We start from the raw sequence: 27938 nt of genomic DNA, 5'->3' as shown, positions 1-27938 counted from the left end.
TCAGTACCATACTAATCATATTATGAAGAAATTATTTATACATAATAACATTCATCTGAAAGAGCAAAAGATCAAGATTATTAAGGGAATTAATGAAAAAAATGCAAAGGAAGGTAGCTTGGTTGTATCATATCTAAAACTATTTATAGTAGCAATCATCAAAACTATTTGGTACTGGCTAAGAAATAGAATAGTAGACCAGTAACATTTTGGGTACATAAGACTCAGCAATAAATGACCATAGTAACCTATTGTTTCATAAACCCAAAGACTCTGGCTTCTGGGATAAAAACTCACTATTTGACAAAAACTGCTGGGAAAACTGGAAAATAGTACGGCAGAAACTAGGTAAAGACCAACATTTTATATCAAATAGGGTCAAGGGCTGGGGCATCTAGGTGGTGCAGTGGATAGAGCGCCATCCCTGAAGTCAGCAGGACCTGAATTCAAAATCTGGTCTCAGACACTTAATACTTCCTAGCTGTGTGACCCTGGGCAAGTCACTTTCCCATTTGCCTCAGCAAAAACAAAAAACCAAGATAAGGTCAAAATGGGCAAGGAATAGTTTACCTGTCTGAGCTATGGAAAAAGGAAAAATTTATGACCATACAAGACATAGAATTACTAGATGTGAAATGGATAATTTTGATAATATTACAAGGTTTTTGTATAAACAAACAATGCAACCAAGACTGGAAGGGAAGCAGAAAGAGGGGAAAAAATTTTACATCCAGTGTTTCTGATAATGACCTCATTTCTAAAATATGTAGAGAACTGAGTCAAATTTATAAGAATACAAGCCATTCCCCAATGGTCAAATAGTATGAATAGGCAATTTTCAGCTGAAGAAATTAAAGTTATCTATAGTCATATGAAAAAATGATCTAAATAATTATTAGAGAAATGCAAATTAAAACCACTCTGAGGCATCCAGACTGGCTAATATGACAGAGAAGGAAAATGACAAATGTCAGAGAAGATGTGGGAAAATTGGGACACAAATGCATTGTTGATGAAATTATGAACTGATCCAATCATTCTGGAGAGCAATTTGTAACTATGCCCAAAGGGCAGTCAAACTGTGCATACTCTTTGAGTCAGCAATACCACTACTAAATCTGTATCCCAACGAAATTAGAAAAAAAGGGGAAAGGAACACATGTACAAAAATATTTATAGCAATTCTTTTTGTGGTGGCAATGAATTTAGAAATTGAGAGGATACCCTTCAATTGGGGAATGGCTGAACAAATTGTGGTATATGAATGTAATGTAATCCCATTGTGCTATAAGAAATGATGAGCAGGTAGAGTTCAGAAAAAACTGGAACTACTTACATAAACTGATGCTAAAAGAAGTGAGCATAACCAGGAGAACATCGTACGTAGTAACAGCAATATTGTGTGATTATCAACTATGGATGACTTAGATCTCAGTAATGCAATGATTCAAGACAATTTCAAAGGCTCATGATAGGAAAAGAAAAAGAATGTAGATGAAAGGATACTATTTTCATTTTTTGTGACTTTTTCTTTTATTCTGTTGCAATTTTCACAACATGACTAATGTGGAAATATCTTTACATGATTGCACATGTATAACTTATATAATATTGCTTGCTGTGGATGAGAGAAAGGGAGGGAGAAGAAATTTGGAATTCAAAAATTTTATAAAAAATGAATCTTGAAAACTATTGTTACGGGTAATTGGAAAAAATAAAATAATTTTTCTTTTCCAAAAAAAGGGGGGAAAAAGATTAGTAATGAAAAACAGGTTACAAAGCTATCCCCCATGCAACTCGGTTAGAATGTGGTTACCATGCCATTTATTTCCAAGGCCAAGAAATATCAAATGGAATTTTTTGTTGCAGAGCATATGAATCCCAAGAGCTGGAAATAACATTTCAGGTTGAAAATAAACTGTAATATGAGAACCACTATTCTGTTTGTTCCAAACATCAATATTCAGAACATTAGTAGATTGATGGTAAAAGACTTCTTTTCTATCTTTTGTAAATTCTAAGAAACATCGCCAGTCTTGAAGATCCTGAATTTAGAGTTAGAAGAGCCCTTTGAAATTATCTGGTGTAATTTCTACTCTTTCCGTTATTGTTTGCTTGCATTTTTGTTTTTTCTTCTCAGGTTATTTTACCTTCTTTCTAAATCCAATCTTTCTTGTGCAACAAGATAACTGTATAAATATGTATACATATATTGGATTTAACATATACTTTAACATATTTAACATGTATGGGACTACCTGTCATCTAGGGGAAGGAGTGGAAAGAAGGAGGGGAAAAGTTGGAATAGAAGTTTTTGCAAAGGTCAATGTTGAAAAATTACCTAGGCATATGTTTTGTATATAAAAAGCTATAATAATAATAAAAAAAGAAATTATTTGGTGTAATTAACTTTTATTTTTAAGATGTGGAAACAGAAGTTAGGTTTATTTCTTGGGATTACATATGTAGTCAGGATTAAAGACAGACCCTCTCCCCGTCCTTCCCTGTCTCTCTCCTTTCCTCTCTGTCTTCCTCCCCCTCTTCTCATTTCCCTCTCCCCTCCCTCTTCTTCCCTTGCCCCTCCTTTTCCCTCTCTCCCTCTCCTCCTATTCTCGTCCTCTCCCCTCTCTTCTTTCCCTCTCCCCTTTCTCTGTCCCTCTCGCTTTTTTGTTTCTCCCTCTCCCTCTTTTCCTCCCCTCCTATCTCTCCCTTGTCTGTCTATCTCTGTTTCTGTGTCTGCCTTTATCTCTGTCTCTTACCACACAGTTCCTCTAGATCTGAGCTTCTTAACACGAGATTCATGAATTTATTTATTTATTTGGATAACTGAATATATAGCTGATTTCCCTTATAGTATGTATTTAAAAACATTGGGCCACATGGTGGCGCCAGAGCACAAGAGTTGCTGGACCTGGAGTCAGGCAGACTCATACTCCCCGAGTTCAAATCCGACCTCAGACACTTCTTAGCTGAGTGTCCCTCAGCTAGGGCAAGTCTCTTAATCCTGTTTGCCTCTATTTCCTCATCTGTAAAATGAATCTAAGAAAGAAATGGCCAACCACTTCAGTATCTTTGCCAAGAAAACCCCTAATGGGGTCATGAAGAGTCGGATACAAATGGAGAATAATCATCACATTTAAAAACATTATTCTGAGAAGTGGCCGATGGACTTCACCAGATTGCCATAAAGGAGGTTCAAAAAAGGCTAAGAACCTCTAAATCTAGATTTCCTCACTCATTTAAAGAGAAGTGGATGTCATAGTAAATGGAATAGGGAAGATTTGGGTTCAAATTCTACTTATGGCATATCTTAGTGGAATGAGCCTGGGAAAATTACTTAAGACTTCTCAGTGCTCAGTCAACTTTCTCAGGCAGCAAGTGGACAAACTATTGTCTTGTGAACGGGGAATTTTTTATCATTTGAAATTACAGAGCCAGACAAGACAAATTGCATATTCTCCACGTCAAACTTCACCTTAAAGTGTGGAGATGAGACATGCAAAGAAACTTTTTTGACTAGATACTTCCTTTGGATGAAAGCAATGACCCAGTTCCCTTCTCTCAGGAAATATAATAGACACTGATTAAGTCACTTTGCATTTCCCTGGATGAATAATACAAAAATGCACTGTATTTTAATGTTCAATCCCACTTGGTATGTTTTCATGGAAATGCATGACTTTATTTGGAATGTTTCTTAAAATATTCTAAAAAATATCCACTTCAAAGGGTTGTTGCAAGTGAACTGTGAGTTCTTGGAAGATTACTGCAATAAATCAATAAATGTTTATTAAGGACCTACTACGCTATGTCAATGGTCAGTACTGAACTCCACTTATGTATGAAAGACATCAAATTATAGCTCTCACTAGAGCTAGTATGGTGTAATTTCTACTCTTTCCGTTATTGTTTGCTTGCATTTTTGTTTTTTCTTCTCAGGTTATTTTACCTTCTTTCTAAATCCAATCTTTCTTGTGCAACAAGATAACTGTATAAATATGTATACATATATTGGATTTAACATATACTTTAACATATTTAACATGTATGGGACTACCTGTCATCTAGGGGAAGGAGTGGAAAGAAGGAGGGGAAAAGTTGGAATAGAAGTTTTTGCAAAGGTCAATGTTGAAAAATTACCTAGGCATATGTTTTGTATATAAAAAGCTATAATAATAATAAAAAAGAAATTATTTGGTGTAATTAACTTTTATTTTTAAGATGTGGAAACAGAAGTTAGGTTTATTTCTTGGGATTACATATGTAGTCAGGATTAAAGACAGACCCTCTCCCCGTCCTTCCCTGTCTCTCTCCTTTCCTCTCTGTCTTCCTCCCCCTCTTCTCATTTCCCTCTCCCCTCCCTCTTCTTCCCTTGCCCCTCCTTTTCCCTCTCTCCCTCTCCTTCCCACTTTTCTCCTTCCCTTCCCTCTCTCCCTTTCCCTCTGTCTCTTCCTTTTCCTCTATCCCTCCCCCTTCCCCTTTTCTTCCTTCTCCTTCTTCCTTCCCTTTCCTCTCTCCCTCTCCTCCTATTCTCGTCCTCTCCCCTCTCTTCTTTCCCTCTCCCCTTTCTCTGTCCCTCTCTCGCTTTTTTGTTTCTCCCTCTCCCTCTTTTCCTCCCCTCCTCTCCTCCCTCCTATCTCTCCCTTGTCTGTCTATCTCTGTTTCTGTGTCTGCCTTTATCTCTGTCTCTTACCACACAGTTCCTCTAGATCTGAGCTTCTTAACACGAGATTCATGAATTTATTTATTTATTTGGATAATTGAATATATAGCTGATTTCCCTTATAGTATGTCTTTAAAAATATTGGGCCACATGGTGGCGCCAGAGCACAAGAGTTGCTGGACCTGGAGTCAGGCAGATTCATACTCCCCGAGTTCAAATCCGACCTCAGACACTTCTTAGCTGAGTGTCCCTCAGCTAGGGCAAGTCACTTAATCCTGTTTGCCTCTATTTCCTCATCTGTAAAATGAGTCTAAGAAAGAAATGGCCAACCACTTCAGTATCTTTGCCAAGAAAACCCCTAATGGGGTCATGAAGAGTCAGATACAAATGGAGAATAATCATCACATTTAAAAACATTATTCTGAGAAGTGGCCGATGGACTTCACCAGATTGCCATAAAGGAGGTTCAAAAAAGGCTAAGAACCTCTAAATCTAGATTTCCTCACTCATTTAAAGAGAAGTGGATGTCATAGTAAATGGAATAGGGAAGATTTGGGTTCAAATTCTACTTATGGCATATCTTAGTGGAATGAGCCTGGGAAAATTACTTAAGACTTCTCAGTGCTCAGTCAACTTTCTCAGGCAGCAAGTGGACAAACTATGTGAACGGGGAATTTTTTATCATTTGAAATTACAGAGCCAGACAAGACAAATTGCATATTCTCCACGTCAAACTTCACCTTAAAGTGTGGAGATGAGACATGCAAAGAAACTTTTTTGACTAGATACTTCCTTTGGATGAAAGCAATGACCCAGTTCCCTTCTCTCAGGAAATATAATAGACACTGATTAAGTCACTTTGCATTTCCCCTGGATGAATAATACAAAAATGCACTGTATTTTAATGTTCAATCCCACTTGGTATGTTTTCATGGAAATGCATGACTTTATTTGGAATGTTTCTTAAAATATTCTAAAAAATATCCACTTCAAAGGGTTGTTGCAAGTGAACTGTGAGTTCTTGGAAGATTACTGCAATAAATCAATAAATGTTTATTAAGGACCTACTACGCTATGTCAATGGTCAGTACTGAACTCCACTTATGTATGAAAGACATCAAATTATAGCTCTCACTAGAGCTAGTATGGAGTCATTGCTATTTTATTGAGTTGTCTATTTTTCTTGTCTTTTTATGCTTTATTTAATAGAAGAGTGATGTTTCTGGAAACAGAAAAAAATTAGCATTCCAGAAAAAGTTTAGAAGGATTGATAACCTAGCAATTTTCCATATTCCTAGATTATCTTTGGAGATTTTTCTAGCTAAAACAGGATATTCTCTTCATTCCTATTGCAAGCTAATTTGAGTTTAAAAAGTAACAGTATGAAAGTAAAAAAAATTGGTTCGATTCAACAATGCGTAGGTACCTGCTATAAGTAAAGCCAGATGCTGGCACTACATATAGGATGCTGCTTTCCAGGAAAAGGGTGTAAATGGGAAGAACGAAACATTTATTTTATTATTAATAGATTAAAAAAAAAAACTGTACATAACCAACACTTTATTTAAAGTAGGAAAGACTAACCATAACAGGAAAAGAAGGAAAAATCTAGGGCCATATGCCATGACTTCTTGTAGCCCCTGCTGGGGAGAGAAGACCCACTGGTAAGGTCTTGACTTCTGGGCCCTATTTGAGAGAGGGCCTAAGGCCTCTCCTCCATTCTCTCAAGGAGTCATTGTTCTCCACCATAGAAGGGAAAAGGGCTCCAGTTGGCACTGGGGGGAATCTTTTGCATTAAATGCTAGTTCTGGTTTAGCAGTCCATCACAAAGACGGATGGGAGAATGGTCTTAGAATACTTGTGCATGCTCTGGAGAGGCGAACAGGACGCCTTTATTCTGCATCATCATGTTCCCACATGCAAACTCCTAGGACTAAGCCTTCATTGGCCAGTTCCTTGTATCTCTTTTTTTTTCCCCTGAGGCAACTGGGATTAAGTGACTTACTCAGGGTCACACAGCTAGGACATGTTATTTTATCTCTATTCTTATAATTAATTTCCCTGAGAATTTATTTAGGCCCTATTATATGCAAGTTATTAAAAAAGTTTGCAGTTCTTTCTCTGAAGACTGTTCATTTCCTCTGGTCATTTCCCTAGTGGAAAATGGCACCTGTTCTTATAGATTGGTGCAAATTTTCTGTAGATTTTGTACAGCACATTTTAATTTAATTTGATGCAGCTCCTCCTGGAATTCTTTCAACCAATTCTCTTGAATCATTCACTTATTCAATATTAAATGCCTACTATGCCCCATAAAAGCACTGGGGATACCAAAAAAAGGGGACAAAATCTGACTCTGCCTTCAAGGAGCTTACAATCTAATTGGGGAGACAATATTCAAAGAAATATGTACAAAGCAAGGATAAATAGGAAATAATTAAAAGAGAGAAAGTACAAAATTTAAAAGATGTTGAAGAAGGATCCCTGTACAAAATGGGACTCTAGTTGCGACTTAAAGGAAGCCAGAAAAGTCAACAGAATGGAGAAGCCCGATTGTTACCTGGACTTGAATATCAGTGGAGTTCTAGCTTGCTCTTCTTCATACACCCTAAATTCAGAAGAATGTGAGCTCCTTCAGGAAGGAAGCTTTTTTTTTTTTTTTTTTTGATCTACTATAGTGGCTTGCACACAGAAGGTGCTTAATAGATGCTAATTAAACTTAGGCCAAACTGGATATCTAATTAAACTCAATATTTCATTTCTCATCTCTTAGATTCAGAAAGAAACTGGTAATGTCTTTCTCTTCCCCATCTCAGAACTCTTTTCCTTTCAGCTTCAGTTCTACCATTATCTCTTCTAGGAAGACTTCCCTCACCCTCCTGCCCCAGCTGTTCTTTTCTCTTCACTGACTACTTTGTGCTATAACTTATCTGTCCACATCAGGAGTTTTTAACCTGGGAGTTTATTAATAGATTTCAGCGAGTCTCTGAACTTGGATAAAAAAAAAATCTTTATTTTTACTAACCTCTAATTAAATTTAGCATTTCCTTTGATTATGAATTTGAAAAAGTATCAAAAGGGGTCTGTAAGCTACACTAAAATGCCAAGAGTGCCTGTGACACAAAATGGTAAAGAATGAATGAAACAGCCTTTATATTAAAGCTTAAGTGCCAAGCATCATGCTAAGCATTAGATACAGATAAAACATTGAAGAAAGCTTTCCACTCTCTTTGTCTCTGTCATTCTGTCTGCCTGTCTCTTTCTCTGTCTTTCTGTTTCTGTCTTTGTCTCTCACTAGTGCTCAGCACAATGATTGGCTTAATAATAAGACTTGTTGACTTGACTTTATTATGGCTCCTAGACTGGAAATCTGGGGCAGACGATGGGAATGAGTTAATGAATGGAACATGACCAGATTCCTGGTACAGTGGGCAATCACCCCTCATGATATATCCTTAGGCAGAATGTAAGCTTGAAAGCAGGGCTTAAGATATGTTTAAGATTTATTTATGCATGTATTATGTTCCAGGCATTGTGCAAAGAGCTAGAGATATAAATAAAAAACAAAACAACCCTCCCCCTCAAAAAACTCCAGTTTATGCTCTCAAAGGCCCAGAATCCAACAGGAGAGATGACATTGTGTACAAACAAGATAATCTCAGAGGGAAGATACTACCATTAACTAATTAGTTCAGATTTGTAGGTTCCTAGAGTTAAAACTGGAATTGTAGAGATCATTGTATTTAATTTCCACTTCATTGAGAGTAAATTGAATTAGGAGTCAGAATTTGAATACATGTCTTTCAAACTACAACTCCAATGTCCAAAACCTAGCTAGGCTTTGTACACACAACACTAGCAAATCCCTTTGGGACTGGGAAATTTCAAATACAGATTTAAAAAAATTCTTTCCCATAATGGAAAAAAAGCTGTTGAGGTTGTGTTCCTAAGCTCTTAAAATCACACTGAATTAAATTATATAGTTTCTATCAAGCATCCCCTTATTAAAGACCCTTGAATAAAGGGATACAATAGCAAAGACATCTTCCAGCTCTTCTTACTATCTATTTATTCTTCCTCAAAGCAATTAAACTTCCCCAAGACTTAAGAATTAGAAACTCAGCCTGAAAAAAGTCTTTCCAACTAATAATTAGCCAATTACCAAAAACATCTTAGCGCCTTTCCTTTTTTTGCTTTTCCCCCTTCAAGTCTATTAAGGCTTTAATAGATCTCTTTGAAGACTTTCCAGCTGAATCAAAATACAGGAATTAAAATTAAACTGATGCAGCAGGCGGGCGACTGTTCAGGCCTGCTTGGTATGACTCTGTAAGGAATTAGCATGCTTGGGTCCTTTCCTGGGACGACTGATTCTGCAGATTTCCGGCGTTCCTGCTATTATCAGACACAGCAAGCAGCCACGAGTGCCAGGGAGGAATCGCCTCTGATTTAAACTACAGGTTTTGAGCTCATATTAGAACCAGTGATCCACTTGAATAGAGGAGGGAGTTCTTTTGAAAGGTGACATCTTGAGATAAAAACAGCTGGGCAGGTAGAAGGTAAAGGTGGAATTTCCCCATAAAAACAGCAAAGTAAAAAAAAAAAAAAATCCTTCACTGAAACTGGGCTTAGCCATAGCTGAGTAAGTGCCTGACTCCTCCATGACCTTGCAGCTCTGCCTTTGGGCTGGAACTCCAGACACCTCATCTGTGGCCTTGATTTGTGCCAAGGGAAGCCAAACAGACACCTCCCTGGGACCGGAGGGAAACGGCTTGAGGCTTGCCCTAGCTGGTAGACAAAATTCCTTTGGGGCTGAGAAATTTCAAATACATTTTCAAATACAGCTTTTTAAAAATTCTTTCCCATAATGGAAAAAAAAAAAAAGCTGTTGAGGTTGTGTTCCTAAGCTTTTACGATCAAAGTCCTAGAATGGAGAGGGACCTCAGAGACCACATAGCCCAATCCTCTTGTTTTACAACTGGGGAAACTGAGTCCCAAGAGAAATGAAGTGACAACCAAAGCCACAAAGGTGATAAATGTCAGAGGCAGGATTGTAGGGGATCATACGTAGCCCTAGAAGTCATCTAATCCAATCCTTTGATTTTTACAAATGGGAAAACTGAGCTCCCTGGAGGATGGGACTTGTCCCAAGTCATAGGTAGTGACAGAGGTGAGATTTGAACTCAGATCCTCCAAATTCACATCCAGTACTCTCTCCCCTGTGTTTCATTTTAAATCTTATTAGATGTATGAACCTGGGCAAGTCACATAACTGGTTTGCCTCTGTTTCCTCTTCTTTAAAATGGGATAATAGCATTTACCTCCCAGAGTTGTTGTGAGGATGAAATGGGAGATTTTAGCACAAGCACTTAATAAGTGCCTATCCCCTCTCTCCTGTAGATATAGGGGATAACATATGTAAAGTGTCTTGTGGATCTTAGAGTATTATGTAAGTGCTGTTATAATTTTAAACTTTTTTCCCTTCAAATTTGAGTTCCAAATGAGCTATTACTACACATACAAGGTAAATACCAAATAAAAAAGCCCAAAGGGAAAACTAAATCACAGACCATGTAACTTGATGTTTCTGAAAGGGGGAGAGACAGTTTTGAAGAGGTAAGAGGTCTAGCCAGGGGTTTCTTGTATCAGAGATTCCCCAAATCTTTTTGCAACCAGTCAAATCACTTAGGATTAGAGGATATTTGCCTTTCTTTGAATCCCCTTCCTTTGGGATAGTGCCTGACATATAGTGATCTTTTCCCTGGGCTTAAATTTAAATCTTATTAGTTAAATGACCCTGGGTAAGTCATCATTTAATCTTCCTATCTTCTTCTTCAACCTCCTCAACTGTAATATGGTAATAATAATAGCACCTACTTCCCAGAGCTTTGGAGAGAATCAAATGAGATTATATTAAAAAGGTTTGTTCAAAGCCGATAAATTGGAGACAGGAGAGGACCTCGGAGGCCATGTAATTTGACTTCATTTCATAGATGAGTAAACCGAGGCCCAGAGGGTTACCCATCCAAAGTCAGAACAGGGGTTGCAGTGAGAACAGAAGCGAGCTCCCCAGACTCCAAAGCCAGTGTATTTCCTCTGTGCCATGCTGCTTCCCCTTTGTTGGAAGATGAGAGGGCTGACAAGAGGGGTAGACAAAGCAGGCCCATGACCAGTCTCCGGATGCGACTTTTCCTGGCTGTCCCTGGGAACCAATCTCATCTCAAACCTAGTCACAGAGATTTTCCAGGACTATTGTGATGGCAGAAAGTTGCTCTCCGGGTTTTTGAGAGCTATGTCATCAGGGAGAGTGAGCTCTGACAAGGCCCATAAAACAACTGGGGCAGGACGTGGGGACCAGATCAGTCTAGCTAAGTAGGGAGAGGCTCTTTGAGTTTCTTTTCCTCCCAAGCCAAATATACTTAGTTCTCTTCTACTTATCCATACCTGGCTTTGAATTCCTTCACTATTCTTGGCTCCCTTTTCTGAGTGTCTCCATTTGCTAATATCTCTACTGAAATGTGGTTCCTAAAATTGAACCTCATATTCCAGCTATGGTGTGATTTGACTGAACTTTTAGGGATCTTATGATATAAATTAAATATGACATAGACCCCATGTTTTAAGACACAGAGATAATAATACCCAGCTTAACTAATATACTACTTGTGGTTTTTGTCATATCAGGGCTAAATTGCTTTAGAACAGAGTCTTAAAAATCTAGTGGATAGATTTCAGGGAGTGGGGTAGGACTGCCTGTGAATTTGGATGGGGGAAAAATGGCACCTTTTTTCCAGCAGCCTTTGGTTTTCTTTGTAAATCTCATGTATTTTGGTCTGTTTACTTAAGAACATTTTTTTCCTTTAAATTAAGAGTGGTTTTCCCTACTTGCTAAAGCTGGAATATGAAGGTCACTCATGGATCTGATGTCATTACTATTTAACATGAGAACTTTTATTTGCTCCACTTCCAAGTCAGCTTGTCTGCTCCTCCTCAGGCAACTTGGGGACCCTTTGATCCTGGGGCAGAGATACATCACACTAACAGTTGCTCAGTATGCTCGAGTACAAGGATCCATTATCCTTTAAGTCCCTGGAAGCAGGGACCACAGGCAAAAGCAAGATTCTGAGAAATGATCCATAGACTTCACTATGACTCCTCCCTCAGGTTAAGAACACCTAATCTAGAAGGCCATGAAAAAAGACAATGGACAATTACTTAATCTAGTTATTGAGAACATTCTCTATCAAGCATGGTCAGCCCATAATATTTAGCTTTTTAAGTTTTATTCTGTTCTCAAATTGCAGCAGGTGCTAATGTTCATTAGTAAATGTTAAAATCTTTTTAAAAATGTTATTTGATATTTTATTTTCCATCAACCACATGTAAAAAAAATTTAACATTCATTTTAAGAAGTGAGCCCCAAATTCTCTTCCTCTCTTCCCACCTCCCTCAGTGAGAAGGCAAGCAATTTGATGTAGGTTTAAATGTTAAATCTTGCCAAATCTTGCCCTTCCAGGAGGAAGGATACTGAGATAATTTTAATGGTTAGTCAGATATTTCCAGGTGTGAGACATAGGGAAGTCATTACCCTCTGCTTCAGTTTCCTTACCTGTAAAATAGGAATAATAACAGCACCTATCTCCCAGTGTGGTTGTGAAGGTCAGAAGAAATAAAATATGTAAAGTGCTTTAAATATTCTACTATGTAAATGCTAGATACTATTAGGAAAATATTCTAGGTAATAAACTAGGACTTATGAGACATCTTAATTAATGTGGTATTGAAAACAATCTCTTTTGTGATTCATTAAAAAAAAAAAAAACAGTCAACTAAGTTCTTTTTGCACCATTCCCCACCTACCACCACCAATTTTATGTTTTCTGGCCATTTATTTGGGTCTCTTAGACACTCTCAATCCTACTTATTTTTTAAGATTCTCTTGGGACAACTAAAATGATCAAAAGAAACACAGACTATTTATTTTTAAAAAGTAGAAGAAACTGAGATTATACAACATTTTATATACCAGCCTAAATAAATAAGGCTTCCAGTCTGCCCTGAAGGTTGACTTGTTAGGGCTTGAGTAACTGGGGCTGGACATGGAGTCTCCACTGGAAACATCTCTGTTTTTAGCTCTGTAGAAGCTCAGCCGGGTGCTGGGACCTCATTCTGTTTATGAAAAACAAAACAAAACAAAACCTGAAATACTCTGGTCAAGGGTCGCATCCATCCAGCACATGCAGTGCTTTTCCTTTCAGCAAAAGTGTTCTCCTCCTACGTTTGGGATCAAAACAAAGTGGAGGGAATATTATTTTTTTAATACAGTATTTTTAATATAAATAAAAGCACATTTAACCCTTCCTTATGGCAAAGGAACCAGAAAATTGCAAAAAGAAATAACCCTTATGTTAGTGAGCTTTCGGCTGCATTAAGAGGGGTTGGATTTGGCCTATAAGCTGTCATTAGCCAACTCATGCCTTAGATTCAAGATGGGATATTATGGTTTGAATTTGAGGGTTTTTTTTTTTTAATGATACATAAACTATAAGTTTCCAGAAATGAAAGGCTAGTTTCTTTCCCCTTCCCTTTGGTTACTTTTTTGCATGGGATTTATTGTCTCAGTACTTTGGAATCTTCCTTTTTTTTCCTCCAAAGAAAATCACTTGCTGAATATTTTTAAAATCATGTCATCTCCAGGACTGACTGATTTGTTTCTATTTGGTTATATTCAGATACTCTTCCTGATTTATTCTTATTTTCTGTCACTTCCTCACAGTACATGAGGGATAGTCATACTCAATATGGTGGGTCCTATTACTGTCATTGATGAGAACAGATTACACTAGAACACTTTCCTGAGTATTTTCTCCTTTGCAAAAATAGAAGCAGAATTCACGGAATCATAGATATCAATGTGGAAGGGTCCTAAGAGGACATCTAATCCAATTTCCTTATTTTATAGATGAGGAAATTGAAATTTAGAGAGATTAAGTGACTCATTCAAAGTTACACAGAGACTTAGGGATGGCATTTGAACTCAGGACTTCTGACTCCAGAACTAAAACTCTTTCTGCTGCAGTCTCCTGCCTATCTTCAATACAACCCATCAAATCCCATTAAACATTGTCTGGTTCCTGATTTCTCTAATTGGCATGCTGTCTATTGAAAAAGACTATAAATTTAATACTGTCTCTGGTTTTGTGGCAGATTTGTCTTCTTTTCACATCAAGAGTGAAAATTTCTGCTCCTGGGACTTACTTTGTGTTATATATATATACACATATAAATATAACAAAGTAAGTTATTCTAATTCATTTCTTTGCTTCTTGCAGATGTACATTCAGGGAAAGCTGTTGTTTGCCAATTATGTGTTTAATGGGTACAGCACATCTGCTAAAGATCTTCAGAAACAAATTGTGAAGACCAGAAATGATTACCAGCTGGGTTACTATCTACCTAATGACTTCAGATTTAGGTACGGTGAATTCAGCCATCCCTACTGTTCTTATATTACTATTTCCTGTAACTTAGACTTGAAACTGAGTAAATAAGAGCTAATTTATAAATCAACATCCAACCCATGCCTTCCAGGAACAAGACAGCTCTGTTATTAGTACTGAGGTTTAGGGGGTTCTAGGATCCTTTCCAAGAATAAAAGGGTGAGATATGTTGACTCCATCATTCATTCATTTGGATTAAAAACATACTCTACCTATTTGATGCTAATGTTCTTCTTAAACTTTACTGCTGACCACCTATGCTTTCATGGCAAACCTAAAAATGAAAGAATTTGAGACTTTCCAGGTTCAAAAAAGAGAAGGGAAGTAAGGGTAATTTGTTTTTATTTCATTATGGATAATTTCTGAGTCACTGGATGGGAAAACACATTCACAAACATGCATATCTCTCTCACACATAACATACATTTATATAACTAAGCAAAACCTAGCAAGCAATAGTGTGTTTTTTTGTGTGGAATTGTGTGGAAAAATACTTTTGTGAGAAAAAAAAAGTGGTAGAAGGTAAGAAGAGGAGAGATCATTTAAATGCTTGTGCTAAAACTCTAAATCTGGTCCATGAATTCCTGTTGGAAACTGAGTAAAAAAAAACGAGCACAAAGAAAAGGAATAAGGAAGTACAGATTTTAATGCAAAATGAGAAATATAGGAATACCATAAAGTAGAGCCTTAGAAACACAAATACTGAACTTTGCTAAATAAAAGAAAAAAAAAACCCTTCAAAATAATAGATTCGACCCCCCTATATGATAAAATCCAGAAAATGACTTTTAAAAACATTTTTTTAAAAAGAAAGTTTAAAATTTTCAAAGATATACATTCTCAATGAGGATAGGAATGGTATAATTCTTACATATAAAACACTTAGTGATCAAAAAGGTATAAATAACCTCTGAAAGAACATTCTCAAATGATATTTATAAAGAACATTCAAACAGTTCAGCACCCAAATTAGTCTTTGAAGTGAAAACTTCAAGGACTTACTATGTAAACAAGCTTTAACTCTCTAAGCCACCGTATATTTCTATATATTCCTTTTTCTTCCCCTTTAAGCATGGGTCTTTCTATCCTGCCCAGGTTAGATGGGCAGTGGTCACTCATAGGCCCGATGATCTTCAATTCTGAGCACATGGAAGATGTAACCTGCTCCATCTTTCCAGGCTCTCCTTAGGCAGTCTAATAGCCTTTCACTTGAAGGGGCCAACCACACTGGTGCCAGCCTTAGTGTAGACATTCAATGAACATTAGCCAAGTTTCAGTTAGGAACTCTCACATTCAAGAGATCCACCAGCCTCAGCATCTTTTAGTACAAGGGATTATAGGCATGCTCCACCACAAAAGGCTATTCCATGTTCATAATTAGCAGTGCCAAAAGACATGAGAAAAGGTGAACAGAGTCTCTTCAGGAACTAAGTTAGGACACATATACTGTACATAAACACAATATAATTTCACTCATTTTAGGTTAAGCATACAAATTAAGTTCTTCATTACTTAAATGTGCAAGGATTAGTGAGCTAACATCATACAGCATTTAAGATTGTATTCAGATATTCCGACATTGAGAACTAAAAGGAAACAAACAAAGCTATAAAATTGGATAAGCATTTGGTCTTTGTTTTTTCTTTTTGAAAACTAAAATAAAGGAATAGAAGTATGCTCTGGTTGCCATCAATTTGTTTCTCAGAAAATAGAATGTTATATACTTTAACATATTTAACATGTATTGGTCTACCTGCCATCTGGGGGAAGGAGTGGGGGGAGGGAGGGGAAAAATTGGAACAAAAGGTTTTGCAATTGTCTGAAAAATTACCCATGCATATATCTTGCAAATAAAAAGCTATAATAATAAAAAAAAAAAGCTAAAAAAAAGAAAAGAAAGAAAATAGAATGTTAGACAAAATGATCTACAAGGTATTTAGTTCCATAGGAACAATGTTATAAATGGTTGGAGTTAATTGGGGAGATACCTTTGCAGCAAGCTTCTTTGATAAAGGTTTCATATTTTTATTTAGGATAGCTAGGTAATAAAATGGATAGAATGCTGAAATCAAGAAGACTTGAATTAAAATTCTGTCTTAGACACTACTAGCTGTGTGAATCTGGACAAATCACTTAACCTCATCTGTAAATATGTAGATAATAATAGTATTACTATATAGTAGCACTCACTATATAGTACTACTATGACTATCAGAAGGATCAAATGAGATGATATTTGTAAAGCACTCTGTAAACCTTAAAATGCTATTTTTAAATACTAGCTTTTATTATGATTATGATACCCAAGATATATAGGATATACAAGAACAAAGACCTTTCCCCAACAACTAAATCATCAAAGGACACAAGCAGGCATTTTTCAAAAGAAAAATAAGCTATTAGTAGTCATATGAAAAAATACTCCAAATTATTAATAAGAGGATTGCAAATAAAAACAACTGAGGTCCCACCTCATACGGGTAAGACTGATTTTAAAAAAGAAAATGATAAATGTTGGTGGGGATATGAAAAAGAGAGGCACACTACTAATGCACTGTTGGTGGAGATGTGAAAGGCATAGTCATTCTGGAAAGCAATACAGAACTAAGTTCCATAAATCACCAAAGATTTACTTATTAAAGTGAATATATGCTTTGATTCAGAAATACCACTAATAGGCCTATAATCAATTCAAAGAGGTAAATGAAAGAAAGAGTGAAAAGTCTCATGTACAAAAGTATTCATAGCAGCAGTTTCACCATAGCATAAAACTAAGAATAAAAGGGGTGCCTATCTATTGGAGAATGTTTGAAAAAATGATGGCATATAAATGCTATGGAATATCATTATGCCACAAAAATGAAAAAAAGAGGTATAAATTCAGAAAAACCTGGGAAGACTTGTATGAACTGATATAGAAGGAAGTAAGCAGAATCAGAACAGCTGGTATAATGGCATCTTAAAGAAATTAACTCCTATCAATACATTATTCCAGAAGACCAATGAAATATGCTTTCCGTGTTTTGACTGAAGGATGGTAGCTTATTTGTTACATTGAAGGACTTTTTTTGGGGAGTGAAGTGATAATGAGGAGGAGGAGAAGGAGAAGGGGAAGAAGAGGAAAAGAACACCCTAAAAATTCTTTTAAAATGCACAGTAAAACAGAAGGAAATTCAGAGGGTAAATTAGGACAGCTTTGGAGCTATCATGTTGAATTAATTATATACTTTTAAAAAACTGGTTATAGTAGAGATTTTAACTTTTACATAGAATATGAAAATGTTCATATCTGTTGTTTGTCAGTAGCAATAACAAAAAAAATTAAAATCTTGACAATAACTAGTGGTTGGTTGGTCAAAGGACATTAAGGAAGGTTTTCATGACTTTTTTGTGGAGTTTGATTAAATTAATGAAATTATTTGTAGTCATTACAAAACAATGTTGATCAGGCCAACACCATGGGGTATTCCTCAATATCATCTGCATATTTAATTGAATGAAATAGGGAAACTTCATATATCAATTGAGATAAAAAAAGAATTTGGTGGTTATTTAGGCAAAATTAAATTATTCAGAGGGCATTAAGAAACATCTTTCAAATGACTAATCTTTCTGTTTTCAACAGGAATCAAAAGCCAAAGAAGACTGTTAATGGACACTGGTAAGATAGTCTATATTATATTAATAGCCACACAATTGAATTTGTATATGATGAGAAAACCTCAACTTTGCTATATTCAGAGAGATAAATTCTCAGAAGGGTGGTTTCCAGGTGATGAAGTTGTTCACCCAGAGCAACCCTCTTAAGATTAGAACTCTCCCTAGAATGGGAGGCGCTACCCAAATCCATAAAATTATGATGTTTTAAATTTTGATTCTTAAGTACTGCAGAAAAACTATAAGGAATAGACAAATTGGGCAAGTGATGAACGATAAGTGCTCAGTAAGTACTAACTTCAATGCTACTGAAACACAGAAGTGATTGGCTGTTAATTCTTCTGGATCACTTGAGGGGACCAAACCATTCAACAACTCAAGTTAATGAATTATTTGATATTGGTCATGAACTTCAGGTACTTTTTTTCAGGTAAATTCATTTATTTCATATACTCTAATTAATCTTGTTTCAATGATAACAACATAATGTAACCCTACTGAATGGAAATCATTATCAAAGATATTGTTTTGTGTGACTCTAACCCTTTGTCAAGTAGTCCTTTTTGACTCATACCAATTAATAAACACATGTAGGACTATGGGAGTGTATCACCAAGAAAAACTGAGACATGAGATCTTTTATTTAATCAATAAAAATAAACTATGCCAGATAATGATTAAAAAAAAAACTTGAACACAGCAAAGGAAGAAAATAGAAGTATGTGCTTAAATTTTCTTTATTCCATAAAATGTGAGGACAGTAGCCATTTAGTTCAGAGACTCATTTCTAATTCTATCAACTTAGATCTTTGTGAGGAAGTGTACCTTCACCAGTCATGGTAAATGCTAAAATTAATATTCCATTAAGATGGAAAGATAAAATGTTAGAGGTAGACTTAAGGCAACAAGGTCAACTCAACTATGGATTAAAGAAAGTGTTAAGAATTCTGCAGATCCAAGAGATTTAAAATAAATTTGCATTTAGAATAGGGAGAAAGACTAAAAAAGTTGAGGAAGCATCCAAGTTTTATGTTTAAGACTGAGCTAGGATATTGTTCAAAAGAAAGTCTTCAATCACGGCAGTTTATTAATTGTTTTGACTTGAGGCACAATGGATAGAGTGCTGGATGGAAGTTAGGAACATCTGAGTTCAAATCTAGTTTGAAGTTGTGGTACTAGTTGTATTCTAGGCAAGTCTGAGAGCCTCTGTATCTTCATCTATAAAAAGGGGATAATAATAGAGCCTGCTCCCCAAGATCATTAATGAGATAATATTTGTAAAATACTTTAGAAACCTTAAAGCAATGTATGAAAGTTATTATTATAAACTGCCTCTGTTCTAAAGATTCGATATTGACCAATATAAGAATATATCAGCTTTTATTCAGTGAGGTGAATCCATGAACTGGGCAAATACTACCATTTTCCATCATACCTGTCCCCATCATCCTAGAAAGTGAATTAATTTTGGCTAAGAGATTTAGGCTAAGAGAGCAGAAATCTGGTCAACCCAGATAATTAAGACAATCAATAAATCATCTTCAATTCTAAAGGTAGATCCCAAGACTTATCTGTCAATTTGGATTGGTTTTAAAGATGAGTCCAGGAACCTAATTCAGCCCAGTATTACTGGACCATATTTCAAATATTTTATCATGTTGTCAAAATCCTTAAGGACATTCCCAGAGCATCCTATAGGGATGAGAAAATGACTTTTTAATTTTTTTTTAGAGCAGAAGCCACTCTTAACACTCGACCAAGTACTAAGGGCTAGTGTTCAACAGATCATTCAAATTTGCTCCATAAGGATGAGAAGAATAGGAATATTGTTATTTTAAAATGAGCAGAATTCTTTTAAGAATTTTTTTGGTAATGAAGAACACCATTCTGTACAGAGCATAAACATTACCATGAAATCATTCAAGTAGTTTAAATAATTTCCAGATGAACACAAGCTAGTCTCAGAATAAAATAAACTACAAAGGTCAAGGGCACCATGATTACAAAGAAAAAATAACAATTTCTTTACTTCTAAACAACACTCATTCTGCAGAGTTCAAGTGGGAAAGAAAAATATGTATTTTCAGACTATGCTGTGTGCACTCAATTTGGAAAAACAAACAAACAAACAAACAACAACAACAACAATAAAATCCCAAACGGAAATTGTAAATGAATTAAATGATTTCATTTTTAAAGCTGGAAATAATTTTGGTTATAATATAGTTAGCCAGCTGATAGACGTTTAACAGCATCAACCATGTGCCAGGCACGGTGTTAAGTGTATTAAAGCAATCATTTATAACATGTCAACTGGACAGTTTTTATGTGTGGATTAAATATACTGACTCTGCTGCTCTAACTGGCTAATAAATTAAAATTACATAACCATTACAAAAATGTAGCTAAATTTCCCTTTTCTGCATAGTGAATTTCTAATTCTTTTTATTAAAGACTGCCTGCTTTCTGGGTTACCTGTGTGGATACTGAAAGTGTTTTCTCTTCTTTTCTCATCTATCATCCTCTCAGATAGGATTTTCCAGGCCAGGCAGAAAAATTATATTTTTCCACCTGCCATGGCTGCAACTGCACTGAACTGGGCAACTTTTCTCCAGACATGATGGCCAGCTTTTTCGTGTCATTTCCTTGATCAATGACTTTGAGAACTCGTATTCTAGACTTGGTTTTCCTGTTGAATTATTAGCAAAAACAGATGTTTTAATCAATGTGTTTTATTTTGAATCCCTTTTCAAGCCCATTAGATATGTGTGAAGGGACCTATTTTCTCTCTGCCCCCAACCTTATCTATGCCATGGTTGCCCTCCAGGTAACTGACTTATCTGTATTAGGTGTGACTTTGAGTAATAGGAGCACAAGCAGGGGATTTTTTGCAGTCTTTAAAGACACAGTTTATGGGGGTCAAAGTGGTATGGAAGGCTGAATTAACAACTAGTGAGATTTAAAAATGAATTTACAAGATCCCATTACTTGGGGGCTTATGAACATCAGGGTTATGAGTTTATATTTAAAATTTAAACTCATGTTTATACATGCACAAAATCAAATTTGCCAAATGTTCATTTTTCTCAAAGAAAATAATGCCATCTTTGATAAGGTGATGATTAAATCTGAATAATAAAATTTTGTAAGAAGTAGAATGTGGAGAAAAAATAAACTAAATATTTAACATGATCATCAGGTTTAAGACAGGACAATTCATTGAGCTTTTTAAAATGTATTTTTTCAAGAGATGAAGTTATTTTTCTAAAAATTTCATTATTATCTCTGGGATAGGGACTGGACTTGTGATTTCACTGACATAGGGTGCTTCCAGCTAAGGAAACGCCCTCTTCTAAGGCAGAATTGTATTTTCTCTGCAATTTAACAATATCAGAACCAGGAGTTATCCAGAAGTCTGTGGATAGATTTCAAGAGGTTTATGAATCTGAGTGAGGGGAAAAAAAAACATTACATCGTTATTTTCACTAACTTCTAAATTAAATTAGAAGAAGCTGGTGACACAGGGGATAGACCCCTGGGCTTGGAGTCAGGAAAACCCGAGTGCAAATTCAGCTTCAGACACTTACTAGCTGTGTGATCTGGGCAAGTGACAACTTGTGTTTACCTAAATTCACTGAAAAAGGAAATGGCAATTTCCACTATCTTTACCAAGACAGCTCCATGGACAGTTTAGTCCATTGGATCACAAAGAATTGGATGTGAATTAAAAAAATTTTTTTCTGAGGAATCCAGATTTCACCAAGCAGCTGAAGATATCAATGACACATATAAGAGTGTTGCCTAGAATAATGAAAAGTGAAATACTTACTTACTGAGTCAGTATATATTAAGGGAAGGGCTTCTTAACCTTTTTGGTGACATGAATCCTTTTAACGGGTTAGTAAAACCTAAAAATCCCCTTCTCAGAGTTTTGTTGGTTTCAAATATGCACGCACATATGTGTGCAAAATAAATAGGATTGCAAAGGAAACTATTTATATTGAAATATAATTATTAAATATTAGACAGTTCATAAACCCCAGGTTAAAGACTCCTCCATCCAATAACTTATCTCTTAAAGGTGCAGATGCAGTACACAGTTTGTTAGAAGAGTAAGTGGGAAGTCCAAGCCTTTTCTCTGAAAAATCTGGTGTCTGATTCAGAGAGAAAATGCTGTGTGTAAAACTGTCAACTCCCAGCATATATGTCTGAATGGTCTAGTTTTAATCACAGCAAACAGATCTTCCCAACAGAAATTAAAACACATTGGAAGGAAATGCAAGATTTTTCTGTACAGTACAATTTTCACTTGTGAAAAACTCAATTATCCAACAATTTGGAAGAGTCAAAAACCAAAATTTAAAAATGAAAACCTGAGCAGACAAAATGTCACAAAAATTCATTTGTGAACTTTACTCCAAGAAGGGGGCCTTAGGCCGCATGACCTTTTTATTTTATCCCCAACTTCACAGAAGCAGTGTTAAAACTGAAGAGAGAAGGGGAAAATTACAGATTGGAATACTGACATTCACAACAGAAGAAGTCAACATTCTGGCATCAACAGACATAAAATTTAAACAAAACCCAGCAAAGAGTGGTCATTTAACGTAGGGGCAGCAAACAGTCCCAATCATTTTAATGGGCCTCAAGGCAAATAGTCCAACAACTGAGATATAGAATCAGAGGAGTAATGTGGAAAAATAGGGGGTTGTAGTTAGGTTAGGAATCTGTATTCAAATATTGCTTCTAATTAGCTGTGTGATCCTGGATGGAAAAGTCACTGACCCTCTCTCAGCTTACTCGTCTCAAAAATGGGGACTACAATGAACAAAAGTACCTACTTTAGTGAGTTGGGAAGCTTGAATGACTTAGCATATGCAAAGTGCTCTGAAAACTTTAAAGCACTATACAACTATCAGGTATTGATAGTCGGCTATGTTTTAAGAAGACAGGGAAATATGTAATATATCTTACAAAAAAATTTCTATCTAAAATGTTTTTAAAAAATGTGTGACTAAGGCAAAATCTCCTATAGAATATCTGGCTGCCTCAAATGACTCATTACTTTAGGATTCCCATTAGACACAATTCACTAGATAATGCTCACATTTTTTCAAATGAATGATTTGTCTGTGGACACTTAGGATGACTTAGACAATTAGAGAAGTTTGTGGATCTGCCTCATTAAGAACAAAACATCTGACAACACAGTATTTTTGGATGTATTTATAAAGACACAGATTTACAAACGTATTATATAAGGAAAGCTGGAAAGCTGCTAGGAATTTAATTTTCCAAGTTCAGAATTCTAGAACCTTATTTTTATATTGAACCTGAAAGCTTAGAGAAATCCATCCTTTACAAGTCTTTAAGCCTCTGGCACATACTGTCTCTGTGTTCTAGGAAGGTCTTTTAAGATCAGGAGAAGATGCCACCCTGCATTGGTGGAGAATTTCTTCACTAGGGAGCTCCCTATGACAATGAAATCCTAAAGTCAGTGCCTATCTATCCTTCTTATCCAGAAATTTCACTCTCTAGATCCCAGGAGAAAACAAGAAAGGCAGCAGAAATGAGCTAGGTTAACCAAATTATCAGATGAGCCAAAAATCTATGCATTTAAGCTCATATTCTTCATTCCGTAAGACTCATATAGCATTTTAATTTTATTTAATTCATGATCCCAATAAAGTCAGTTATCTGGTTTCTGATAACCAGTAGATTAGGAGACATTAATAACCCCAAGCAGCAGCTTAGCATCAGATAGGATTCTGGTCCTTTTGTGTTGGAAGAATCACTCGTCCTATCTCATTAGCCTTTAACTGCTTATTATAGCACACTACAATAATTAATGTCCCCATGTGACAAATAATATAAAGGTTTAACTATGGTCTATACACTCTGTTTGAGAAGATGGAAACACGTGTAATACATTTTAACGAGAATTATCAAAAATAGCTCAATCAATCATCAACAGATTTCATGCTTAAAAACTTAACTATCAGTTATTGGAAAAATTTCCTTAACGATGGATGACTTCCTTTTTCAGTGATTAAGGATAAATGAGGAATTATTGCACTTAAGGAGAAGATATATAATTTCAAGAAAACTTGTGAGGTGTGGCTTTATTTTAATGATGAAATTATTTTGTGAGCCACTATTGACTTAAGCAAATCCTATTTGGCATTGATTATATATGTATATTTAGAAAAAGAATAAATTGGAAAACCTGATTTTCTATGACTATTTCTTGGTGGTAGCTAATCCAAAAAAATGTGACTGAATGTCAAATGAATGCCTCTTATTTGTTTTTCTAGTTGCAGTAACAATGACTTGAAAATTTTTGAGTATAATTATTTCAACAAAGATAGCCTGGAATTGGATTCAGAAGCTCTATTTTTGGACTAGTTCATGTAATTCTCTCCTTTTTCCATTAGGAGATAATAGATAAATTTACCTCAAATTGTTTTAAATACTAAGAAATCATTATAATTTATTTTGGGGGCTTCTCTCTACACAACATCTATGTGTAAATACACACACATATGTATATACACATGTGTGCATTTCTGAGAATTGGGTCTTTTAGTTTATTTCAGTTAGATATGTATACTAGATGACCAGTCAATAGTCTCAAAAATTCTATTTCCTATAACTACATTCTGAAATTAGATGCCATATATTATTATAACTCAAGTTTGAGAAAAGGAGTTAAACCATAAAGAATTTATCACAATGTTGGAAAATAGTAGTGATAAAGAAAATTTTTTGTGATATTTTGTGATATTAATTTTTAATTAATTTTTAAGTGCCTGAAAGAGTCATTAGTAATTTTTTATGTTTCCTATAACTGGAGAGTTTAGTTCTTATAGAAACAGTAAAAAATGTAATCATTAACGCTTAGATTTAATGACTTCTAATTTTATAATTCCTACTTAAGAAATAAAGTGACTAGACAAACAATATAAAGTCACAAACTTAGATTCTTAAAAAAAATCTAGTTGTGGGCATGTAGGAATTTTAACAAAAACTAAAAGAGCAATCACAGCATGCTCAATGATTCCAGGTTCATTCTTTAAAATGACTTTTCAATTGTGGAAAAGTTGTTGAAAACTTGGTGGGCCAGAATGTTTTGAAAATTTTGTAGAACAAGTTATTTAAATAATTTCCCTAACCAGAATTGCATGAATTAAGGGAATGGGGAAAATTCTATCTTATGTTTTCTGACTGTACAAACATGGACTGTGTGAAGGAATGGTGGCTTGGGAAAGCAGGGAACTCAACTCCAAATCTGGTCTGCCCCTTAATCTCTATGTGATCTTGGACAATTTATATGACTGCTGTGGGCACCAGTTTTTTTAATACCACACAGAAGGGGTTGGTTTAGATGGGCTTGAAGAATCCTTTCCATTATAAATCTATGATCCTTTGGTTTTAAGGGACTTATATTGTTTAAAACTAGGAGAAAAACGATCACTGCTTCTGAAGGCATAGCAGTTAGTGAGAAATAAAAAGGTCTGTAAATAAGTAGGACATATACTTTTAGAGAAAAATCCAATTTATTAAAAGAATCATTTATATTGAGACAAAGATGCTATTGATTCTAATGGAGTAACTGTACAATCTAAACATATGCCTATTTCATTTATGATTTGGTACAGATACATTCTGTGGCCAAGATTTCTTTTTAGTTTCAGGGACACTGAAGGAATGCCATGTCTATAAAAAATTGTTGGGATAGCGATAGCTTCTGTAGCAAAGGAAACATCTTATTAAGCCAGGATGGGTAGAAATATATTTTTTTCTATTCTATCTCTCCCTCTCAACTTAGGCCAATAATTACTACATAAGCAATGAGGGTCTATTATCCATGCCCAATAATTTAGCACCTATAGTGGCTAATGGTCTATCTGGGAAACAAATGAACACAGGTAACTTGACAAAATGCTTTTGTTATTCTCATTTATGTGATCTATGTAGGGGATATATGGTAAAGTCAAACAATATTAATATTAATTCTTAGGAGAAGTATAATCAAGAACTATTAGTGAAGATGACATAAAATATGTAGTTGAAATTATTTCAAAAGATGAAAGATGAATCTTGGAAACTCTCCAGAAGAATAAAAAAATTAAGAATATCAAATAACCTTCCAAGATCCCAAGATGCAAGATCATGGCTGTAACATTTTAACATGAAAATATTTAAGGGTGAATACAAAGGGTCAAGTAGTAAAGTTTGAAATTCTTGATTAAATCGTCTGAGAATATTTCACACTGAAAATAAAACCATGTCTAGACAAACATCGGAGGAAACAGGGACAAAACTATTAAGGATGCTTTTCCTAAAGTTACCCTTTTTTAATACTTGTACCACAAGATACAAATGCTGCTAATAAGAGAATGAATAACATTGATAACTAAGAAGAGAAAGATTTATGTAAGAACATATGATGACACAATACATAGAAAAGGGCATTTTTCTCTTAAATTTCATTAAATATTTTTAAGAAAATACAATTGATTCCCAGATACACACTCAAATTAATTTCCTGATGGGTCCCAGAATTTTGGCCAAAGCAAACATTTACTCTTCTTAAAAGTATAAAGGATGCCAACTATCCATGTGGAACAGTATGCCAACTTTTGGAAACAATCATCTTTCTACAATTTCTTCACTGTTAAGATATCAGAATCTGAATCTGTGATTTTATGAAACTTTAAAGATAATCCACATTATACCATTACCTCTCTAAATCTAGGGAAGAATCAAACTGGATCGTGTTGTTCTTTTGATAGCCAATAGAAAGCAAATTAAAGAAATGGCTATATCAAGAGGAAACTTTTCAAGTAAATGTTACATTAAAAAACCCCACAAACGGTCATTAACTCACCTTGAAAATTTGTTAATTTACATATATATAATAAACCTGGGAAACCACAAAGGTGGTTTTCTTAAAACTACTTTCCAACCCCAAACCCTAGGACACATAAATTATATGGATAGTTGAATATTTTTATTTAAACCTAACTCTTGTTTCAGGATTGTAATGAATTAAAGAAAATACAGATGACTTGCCATGAACACACACATACTACAGTTACTAAGTGCAAAGGTAAAAGTGGTAAAGAAGGCATCACACCAAATAGTTGTGTTCTTTCAGTGTGATTTCAATTACCTTTTTCAAGAGCAAATTCAGGCCAGAAATGGGAAATACACATTTCATATTATAAGTGATAAACTGACAAAATCTTGAAATCATCTCCATAGTATCAGTCAATGTCATAATAAAATAGCAGTTTCTTCTAGGGAGACCTTGCATGTTCCCATATATGCAAGAAAATGGAAACACTCTCCCAGTGCGCCATTTAAGAGTAATTAATTTAGATCAGTTTTTCCAACTATGATTTTCTCTGTGAAGCCTTATCAAGTAAACCCCTTATGGGGTATGAATGCATCATCCCTTTTAATGGAACACTGAACTTCTTTATCCAGCTAAGAAGCCTAAGATGATGTTTCATAAGTACTGAGAATTATATTCCTTTATTTTCTACATTTGTTTCTTTGTTCTTGCTTTCTTCAGCCTTGTTTTCATTTTCTTGTCCTGTCTGTTGTTCTTCTTCATCTTCCTCTTCTATCTCACTGTCTTCAAAAGTCTGTTCCTCCATGTTGGTAAATGTGAGAGATCTTGCAGCCACTTGTGCAGCAAGACCAGAAGTGATGCTGAAATCCGGGGCTGGGTGGAGACGTGCCAGCCTCTCCCGGATGGAGGCCTGTAAAGAGACGCTGAGGGTCGACTGAGGAGTCTCCCCACCTCCTTTGGGAGTGTGCTCAGACTCATTTTCACTCTCACACTGGTAACATGTTCGTTCTTCAGCCTCTGCCAAGAAGCCTTCCTTCACAGCATTGTCTTTATTTTGACAGTCCGAAGAATTGTCACATACATACTCAGTTCTACTTATTTCATTGTCATTTGGGGTAGGATTTAGTTCACTATTTCCCTCTTCAGGGTCAATTTCATTTTTATGACCATCCTTTTCTTTATTTGAATTCACAGGTGATTCTGAATTATTTATGGGGTCCATTGGCTCTACAGGAGACAAGGGTTTCATCACAGCTTAAAA

At 35.4% G+C, this 27938-nt stretch overlaps 1 protein-coding gene and 1 long non-coding RNA gene across 4 annotated transcripts in view; one reads left to right on the top strand and one right to left on the bottom strand.

Moving 5' to 3' along the window:
• Nucleotides 1-17822, top strand: part of LOC127564368 (uncharacterized) — a 42846-nt gene extending 25024 nt beyond the window's left edge. The window contains exons 2-3 of the long non-coding RNA XR_007954245.1: nucleotides 13993-14135; nucleotides 17786-17822. This is a non-coding gene — a long non-coding RNA (uncharacterized LOC127564368). The remainder of the gene's footprint in view (nucleotides 1-13992; nucleotides 14136-17785) is intronic.
• Nucleotides 12541-27938, bottom strand: part of VEZT (vezatin, adherens junctions transmembrane protein) — a 105806-nt gene continuing 90408 nt past the window's right edge. For 2 of the 3 annotated variants that reach the window (XM_052000847.1, XM_052000848.1), the window contains exon 12: nucleotides 14789-27931. In XM_052000847.1, the coding sequence (XP_051856807.1) occupies nucleotides 27348-27931 (584 nt within the window). In that variant the 3' untranslated portion in view covers nucleotides 14789-27347. Of the gene's footprint in view, nucleotides 12830-14788; nucleotides 27932-27938 lie in introns of those variants that run through there. The other variant, XM_052000852.1, reaches the window with a different exon arrangement.

This window comes from Antechinus flavipes, chromosome 5 (assembly GCF_016432865.1).
Source record: "Antechinus flavipes isolate AdamAnt ecotype Samford, QLD, Australia chromosome 5, AdamAnt_v2, whole genome shotgun sequence".
Taxonomy (NCBI): Eukaryota; Metazoa; Chordata; class Mammalia; order Dasyuromorphia; family Dasyuridae; genus Antechinus; species Antechinus flavipes.
This window is presented reverse-complemented; position numbering and strand designations above follow the sequence as displayed.